Source organism: Cynara cardunculus (assembly GCF_001531365.2).
Source record: "Cynara cardunculus var. scolymus isolate 2C chromosome LG 14, CcrdV1, whole genome shotgun sequence".
Taxonomy (NCBI): Eukaryota; Viridiplantae; Streptophyta; class Magnoliopsida; order Asterales; family Asteraceae; genus Cynara; species Cynara cardunculus.
In genome coordinates, this window is record NC_037541.1 from 14,279,011 (window position 1) to 14,287,914 (window position 8,904).

Consider the following 8,904-nt stretch of genomic DNA (forward strand, 5'->3'; position numbering starts at 1 on the left):
TCATCGCCGGACACCGCCGACCATCAACGATTTGAACAACCATCGATCTGAATCACCACCGCCTCCGATTTGAACCACCGGAGACCACCATCAATCTGAACCACTGTCGACCACCGCCATATGAACCACTTCACCACCACCGATCTGAATCACCGTGGACCACTACCAATCTGAACCACCGCCGACCACCGTTGATTTAGTAATTTCGTTTGACTTATGATTATATTTGGATTATGTATTTTATATTGTTTTACATATTAAATAATTATTTAATTAATGGTTTTAAAAAAAATTAAAATTTTCAAAAAAAAAAAACATTTTGGCTATTTACCAATATTTCATTCTAATTTCAAAGCTATATTTTGTGAACCAAACAAACAGATTCTAATGTTTAAACAGATTCCATTCCAACGTCTGCCAACCAAACAGATGGTCAAATCTGATAATATTCTATTCATATTTCTTTAAAGTCAAATTCTTTTAACAGATCTTCCATCTAAAGACATTATGTGAACCAAACGTCACCTTAATGTTGATCTTCAACTAGAATTGGTTTAAAGATGAAGACCATTTCTTACATTTCTCACCATAACTTTTATTCTTGGCTCAATGACCCTAAAAAGGGAAACATATATGTGTGTGTCTATAGAACAAATAAGGAAATAAAACAAAATATATTTATTTGTGGTGAAATAATTAAGAAGCAAAAATGGAGGGGCCTGATTTGACAATCCTCGAAACTCATGAAATGGAAAACCAGCGAAAATTGGAATCGTTCGATTGGAAACCAAAAATCAGTCGCATACGCAGCTTTAGAGTTCTCGACATTCAAGCAACAATCGAGGTATAATTTACACATTTAAGCTTTGATTAATTTCATGTTGTTGTTTAGTGTGTTGTTACGAGTTGAATGTTGAGATCTTGGAACGAGATGAGCCAGAAGGCTGCCGTCGGCCTTTAAGCACCGTGTTTGGCGGAGTCGAGAAATATGGTAAAGAAAATTTGCTGTTAAAGTGATTTAGGTCACATAAAAAATCGTTAGATGTATCATACCTTGAATGCCGTGTAAAGTGTTCGGAACGAAAATCGGTAAGTGATCGACCAAAAGCGAATTAAAGTCAAAGATAAAAGACCTCGTCAATGGCGGTGGTTCCGAGCAGCAGCCAGACACGCTTAAATCATGTATTGGGCATTGATTTCAGTTAAGGATGGTCCTAGTTGGTTTAGTGAAGCATACTAATCAAAACCTAACTTGAACCCAGTCTAAATCATGTGTAAAGAAGCTTCAAAACTTCATTAATGACTAATAGGTATTCGGTTTTAAACGGGTGAAGAAGATTGTGTTCCTATTTTACAGCTATACAGTAGAGCTAAGCGATGCATACCCCAATTGCAAAGATTTAAAAACATTCATTCTTTATTAATTCATCCTGCAAGTCTGTTCCGTAGGTGAAACAGGCATACTGCATTCAATTTATTAGTCGTGTTCATGAAACTAAAATGCAACAAAAAAGGAGTAGATTCATGCCCTTTTCCATCACTCAAATTTGGGCACTCAATTTATTCATTCACTCGCACTGATACCTAGATGATGAAGAAATTGCACAACAAGTTGATAATCTGACCCTTTTGTCTGCATGTTTAGATTATGATAAGATGTTTATTCTTTCTTCTGCTCCTTGATATGAGATCCATGATCACCATCAGACTTTCTTGAGAGTGAGAGGTGGATACCAGGGTCATGATGATTGGTAACACAATTGTAGAGAATAGAATTGTTCACACCTTGTACATTACTGTTCAGGAATGCAGTCGTCAGTAGTGAGTTTGAATTCTTGTTCTTGTTCTTTGCTTTTGCCATTCTTTCTGATTCTGTTTTCAATGTCTTTCCATCGCTTGAGGAGGTTGGATTGTCTCTCCTAATGTGAATGTTGTTTGAGCTGTTACCAAACTCATCTTTTTTGTCCCCAGAAGGGATCAGCTTCATGATAGCTCCTCTGTTCTCACCTGCGATAGTTATAATACTCTTCCCTGGATTTTCTGAATCCCAGTGTTTCTTAGGAATTTCTGGTTTTTTGGTCATATCATGCTTGGGGCTATGAGTACCCCCACCAATATGCCTGCGAAAGTCACTGTTAGCAGAACCCTTGTGTTTTTCTTTCGTTTCTTGAACATGCATGGTCTTCTGCTTGAATTCTGTTTCTGGCGGGATCTCATTATAGGACTTGTGTTTAAGTGAAGGGAGTGATAGTGGAGAAACAGCACGAGAAAGAGGCTTGATGGTAGTAGGTGGAGGTGAGGTTTTTTCTGGCAGTTTGATAATTTTAGGTGGGGAGGATGCGGTAGTTGTCATTGATGGTGCTATGGAACGTGACCGAGGAGAAGGTGGAGGGGAACTTGAAACTGCTAAGGGATGTTTGGATTGTTGCAATGGGGAAGGACGAGGTGGTGAAAGCACGAAACGTGTCTTCTTGGTTGGAGATGGTGGTGGAGGTTTTAAAGAAGAATCTTGAACTCTTGGAGATACTGGTGGTGTTAGGACATTAGAGGCGGAGGATGGAGGTGGGCTATATTCTAATGGTTTGACAATTTTAGGTGGAGAGGATGCTGTGCTTGCAGAACGGGCGGTGGTGGGTGGGCTCCTGGTAGTTGTGGGCGATGGTAGTATGGGACGTGATTGAGGAGGTGGTGGAGGGGAAGTTAAGACTGGCAAGGGAGGTGCAGATTGTTGTGATGGAGGTGTGCTAGGGGTTGATGATTGTGATGGTTTACGAGATGGAGATATTGGTGAAGCCGGGGATGAAGCCTGTGGAGCTTTAGTAGGTGATGATGCTGGTGGTGGCAAAACACTAGGAGTTGGTGGTGCCACCCCGCTAGTAGCTTGAACTGATGATGGTGGAGGTAGTACAGTAGGCGAACGCTGTGGTTGTGGAGGAGATGCAGTCGGGTTGGGTTGTTGAGGTGGTGGGGTCGGGGTGGGTTGTGGTGGTGGGGTTGCGGTGGGTTGTGGAGGAGGTGGGGTTGGGGTGGGTTGTGGAGGAGGTGGGGTTGGGGTGGGTTGTGGAGGAGGTGGGGTTGGGGTGGGTTGCTGGGGTGGTGGGATTGGGGTTTGGGTTGGTTGTGGAGCTGTTGGGGTAAATGTAGGTCGAATGAAGGCAGGCCTTGGTGGTGGTGGAGCTTGATTGGACTGTGAGGTAGGTGTTTCGACTGGTGGTGGTGGGCGGATCATGGTGGCTAATCGGAACCATGGACGGGAGGGAGGTGGTTGCTGGCTAGACATTATGAATGGAAGAAATTAATGAATGCAGATATGGGAGGGAGGGAGGGAGAGAAGCAATGTTTATATAGGAGATAAAGTTTAGCATTAGACATGACCAAGGAATCAGCGAATGAGAAAATGGTTGAATCGGATACGGAGAGCCGGTAACGAAGATTGGAATAAAATCCAGAAAGAAACATTTTAAACACAAGTAACATAGAAGCTTTGCAATGACACCTGAATCAAAAATCTGCTTTATTTCTTTTTAGGGTGGCCTCCAAATAGAGGCAACATATATCTCTTTCTTTCATTTCATGAATCACTTTGTTTTTTGCTATAGTTTCTGTGGAACCTAAGTTTTTGTATGTATAAAGTCTTTTGCTTGCATCATTAATTTCTAAAGGAAATGGCACCTAAATATATGCTTGATTGTTCAACTAATTAATTTGCCCAAAAGCTGGTCAAGTAAGGATTTATTTGGATGTACACAAAATGGCATAATTCCTCATCAAAACACTTTGAAGACAAGCCATTGCCTTTTTCTTGTTATTAAATTCCTCATCAAAACACTGTTACTGCTTCCAGTTTTCAAGAATGGATCATCTTCTTGTTTGGAATAATCCTTCATCATTTTGGGTAAAGAAAACATGGTTTTGGGGTTGCAAATAGAGGGGGTGGGTGGTGGGTTTCGACATTAAGTTTGAAAATGTGGAGGGGCTGTTGTGGTGTGGCGGTGGGCAGTCAAAGTGTCTTGTTTAAATTTTTTCTCAATCCACCTCTATCAGACACCCTTTTTTCTAAGGATACAAAATTTCAACCACTTGTATGGCTCAAATAAAATTCAAGGCAACCTAGAAATTTTGTTCTTCACGGCCTTAGTAGGTAAAAACATATAAGTGGATGCTCCTTTGGTTTCAATCGAGATTTCAATTGTTGTTTGATGATTAGTTTATGTTCGACTTGCTTTTTGGGTATTTTAGCCGGACATTGATTGGGTCGAAAACCATTTTGTTGGAGCTCTTGCAACCTCAAAACTCCGAGATGCATGAGAGGTTTTTATTTTTCATTTCTATCTGATAATAGATTTGAAGTTACTAGATAGAAGTCGTGTAATTGATGTTTATGCTGTCATTAGATATTACTTGGGTGAAGAATCGTCTCAACTCTCAAGTTGAAAAAAACAAATCAGATATATGCCAAGGCATAACTAGCGATCATTAGCTTTTGATGATGATGCACTTTAAACCATGCCTAATGTTTGCTTGATTTTCTTTTGACTTTTGAGTAGCAACACTTGAATGGAGAACGATATTTGTGGACGTTTGGTTTGATACATTGAATCCATATGGGATTTTGGTATGCATGTATCTTACGTTCTTTGTTTGATATTTGTTTCCTTGTTTAATTAATTTTGGAGTGTTTTGATTGAATACGACACTTACTGGAGACCGTAAGTAACACTCGTTTTGGAAACATCGGTTCTCATTCACAGCATCTCAAGATATTTGGTGCTACTTTGGAGCTTTGCTTAACTTGGTGGAGGAAGTTTTGGGTTGTGTTGATATCCATCAAAGATATTTCGGCCTAAGGTGGAGTTGGGATATTTGATCTGGTTTCGCTTCGACAGCAACAGAGGTATTTCTGCGCTCAAGGTGGATTTTATCAACATCTTTGTTTGTTGTAAGTTGTTTGACATCATTGTCGAGTGTTGAAAATTGTTACATACTTGTATGAGACACCAAAACGCCAAAGTTTGAGAAAAACACCAAGTAAAACCACACCCTATAATCACGCACACAATGTAATCTTGTGATAAAAAATCTTTACCTGATGATCAAGCATGGGCTTTGCAAGGTGATAAGTAAGGAAATTCGAGTTTCTAGTGTTGGTATTGACTTTAGATTTTTGGATATGCTTAGTATAAATGCCCCATTGCGTTCCGATCCGGATACATGAAATTTAGATCACAGTCTGTGAGAGAGAGTTGAAACACAATTGCATTTTGAGTTTGTAATTTCTTTTCAGGTTCTGGGTATTGTCCAACAATAAATCTTCCACGTTAATTATGAGTGATTCTTTAATGTTTTGTTAAGCATATGGGTTTAAAGCCATCATTATAACAATCGTTCCAAATTCCACATCCCAATAATTATAACTATGAGACATAAGTTGCCATTTTTTTGATGATTCAGATCTTGTTTAATTAATTTATATATATATAATATATATATATATATATGCCAAGTGATGAGATGGAAATAGAAGTTCAAATTGGTGGTCATATAATTTGTATGCCTAGGTAGCTTTGTAGAATGAAGATTCTAGCTATATAGGATCATTTGATTGAAATAATGGAGTTGCATATATATATATATATATATATATATATATACACGCAGAAAACAATTAAACGCTTGTATGCACTTTGAAGGATCTGGAGCTAAAAAACAAAGGGAAAAAAACGATCTCTGGAAAGCAGACAACCCACATTTTATTTTGCATGCATTATTGGATAAATTATAAATCCTATCCTTTTTTTGACCAATTACATTTTAATGTTATCACTTGTCACCATAAAAATCAATATTGTTTTTCACTATATATATCACCATCTTTACAAAAAGTCTTCACAACTTTCGTTCTTAATTTATTATTAATTACTATATATATACAAATTATTAGCTTGGTCTTTTTTGAATTAGTGATCACAAGAAGAAGAGCTTGGTGTTTCGTTGAACAAAGATAGACAAGGTTAAAGTAGCTATAAGTATGGTTTTTTTATATACATGTGTGTGTATTTATATATATATATATATATATATATATATTTATTTATGATGGTGATTATGATGATTAAAAGATAGAGAGAGAGAGAGAGGGGACCCATACGGATATGAATTTTTGCCTGATTATTTGATCTAGAATAAACAGGGATCATAAAAATCTAATACGTACTAGTTAAAAAGGGCATGCATGGTACCATAATTTCCGGTTATTATAAATGACCTTAAGTTGGTCTGTATATATACATATGGAATAATGTATATCTCTCTATCTGTGGCTTATTTTTCTTGTGATTAATTGTGGCTTTATATATATAGATTGCTTGCCAATTAAAGGAATAAGACTTAATTGGGGTTTAGGGGAACACTAGAAGTAAACAGTCCATTGCCTTTAATATTTGTTGCTTCATGGCTTTCATTTATTTATTTATGGGTAAAAGACATGGCACTAGCAGTCAAATTTACAGCACAAAAATACATGCAAGATAGTAATGGTCCACAAACGTCAAGAATCAAGAGGGTTCGATCTTTTCCTTACAAACTTTCTGTTTGTTAATGTATGTATAGTGTTTCTTCTTATATATTCCATCCCACATATCAAAACAATTATAAATCTCCAACATGCATGTCCATAGTTTCTTTAGCAGGTAACATGTAACTCAAAAAACATTATTGAATTTGCATAGGATCCACATTTTCATGAGAATCCATTTAATCATAATTAACTGTGTAATTAATTTAGATTTTATATATCCAATTCATTGGACCAAAAATTAATTAATGGGTATCATGAGTCAAAGATGATGCAGCTAAGATCCATACCAAATAATTAATGTTTTCTATAATGCATTTAAAAGGCAAACATACCTTATGTTGAGGGGGCCCTTTTGATCGTGATACGTGTTGCCATCTGAACCTTCCACAATGTTGACCCCTCCCACCTCTCGCTTTCGTTTATATTGTTCCTCTTCTACAATCTTAACGTTAGTGACTATTATCTTCTGTCGTTCATCTGAATTTACATAAAACTAGTTGTGTGTGCTCTCTTTATCAACTTGCACCACACCAATCAAGATATTAGAAAATGAAGGTATGTATACTAGTTGATGCTTAGATGCCTTCTGGGATTAATTATATATTATATACTTTCATGGACATCTTATACATACATACATACATATATATATATATGTATATATATATATATCTTAACCTGTTTTACATAATTGTCCACAGATATTCAACTGGGTTCACCGTAGGTTTCATCAGAAAGGTGACCTTCTCTCGCTCATTAATTAATTGTGCATTATTTTCATGTCTTTCTTTTAATGAACTTAATTAATGTTATATCCTAAATATTGCTCATAATTGATTTTTGACAGATGAAGTTGGCCAAGATGCTGCTAAGACTGAGGTTGCTGGAAATGGGAGGGACAAACTCGCTCTGCTTAAAAATGCAGCCTTGGATAGTGTGTTTGACGGTTGGAAAGAAGGCATACTATCTATTGGGACATTAGGGCTTGATCCTGCATTATTGAAAGATTTCAAACCTGAAGATGACATGTATTTGTGTGAAATCATTCCTAATGAATTATTCGTTGATGATGATGGAGGAGACCAGGAACGGGAAATGAATTTCCCATTGGTGTTAAAAGCTTGTAAGCATGGGTTTTTACATGATCAGAAAGATGATCATCACCCACAATATTCATGTGATGCAACTTGTAAACCTAGTGATCATGATGAAGATGGTGTGGAGGATTTGGCAGGTTTGGATACTGATCAAGTGAAAAAGGAGAGGAAAGCTGGAGACAGAATTACTCTTGCTGATTTGTTTTGGGCTGATTCTGAAAAGAACTTGTTGAAGAAGAACAAGTTAGCTGATAATGATGAAGATCATGTCAAAGTACTCCATTATGATCATGATACTACTGAATCCAATACGAAACATGCATCAAATGATGACAGGGTTGCATTAATCTCTAAGAAGAACCCAGCTCACCCCATCAAGAAAATAAACCGAGTGAGCCTCTCTATTTTTCTTTTTTTCTCAATAATAATGCGCATGTGTTACTCAAATATATGCTTTGTTTTGTGAATTAAGTTGGTGAGAAAGATGTTGAAGAAGAAGATCCATCCAGACGTTGAGAATCAAAAGGAGACTCTGTGTAGGAAGACAATACGCATACCTGGATCGGTTAAGAGCGAATATTAGTAGGTATGTATGCATTCGTATCTCTTAATTACTCGCTAGCAAATTATAGTATTTATTATGCAAGAAACATCGATGTTTGCAAATGGAAGTGGCACTTAATTTGTATGGCTGATCTTGCCTGCAGGCTTGTTAATAGAACTAACATCAGCAGATCTTAATTAATGCATGCAGAAAACAGAAAAGAGTTGGTACATAATATGTCTTAAAAATGTTTGTTGTTTTGTATTGGTTTGCAGGTACAATGGAACAAAGATTTTGCAATGATATATATATATATATATATATATATATATATATATAAAGTTGCAGAAAGTCGATGATTGATTGCATGAGTGCCTTTGTATTTTGGTTTCAGTTCCGAGCTTCATGTTACTTGAAAACATTCTTCTTAATGTGTCTTAATTTTTGGAATTTATTTTATTCCTGGACTGAAGGTTTGTATATGTCATCCAGGATTAGTTGCTTTTCCTTTGTAATCGTTTGCTGGATATTCATAAATGATTCAATTCTTTGCAATGGATTAATTTATGTATGCGTCACTCTGTATAGTAGGTCAATTTAAAGAAGCTTTATCTTTCAAGACTCAGGGTATGCATGCATATATATATATATATATATATATATATATATATATATATATATATATA

At 36.6% G+C, this 8,904-nt stretch overlaps 1 protein-coding gene across 3 annotated transcripts; it reads left to right on the plus strand.

Moving 5' to 3' along the window:
* The first annotated feature begins 775 nt into the window (after window positions 1–775).
* Window positions 776–8,536, plus strand: LOC112526340. Of its 3 annotated transcripts, none has more exons than XR_003070589.1 (5): window positions 776–844; window positions 4,752–4,894; window positions 7,279–7,315; window positions 7,425–8,260; window positions 8,494–8,536. XR_003070589.1 is itself a non-coding variant. In XM_025136609.1 (4 exons), exons 1-3 carry the CDS (start codon window positions 7,127–7,129, stop codon window positions 8,138–8,140), a joined length of 759 nt encoding a protein of 252 aa, XP_024992377.1. In that variant the 5' UTR covers window positions 7,054–7,126; the 3' UTR covers window positions 8,141–8,260; window positions 8,494–8,536. The 3 variants fall into 3 exon arrangements, 1 of the variants encoding a protein (XP_024992377.1); XR_003070590.1 differs by lacking the exon at window positions 776–844 and adding an exon at window positions 4,487–4,615; XM_025136609.1 differs by lacking the exons at window positions 776–844; window positions 4,752–4,894 and adding an exon at window positions 7,054–7,132.
* Window positions 8,537–8,904: the final 368 nt, after the last annotated feature.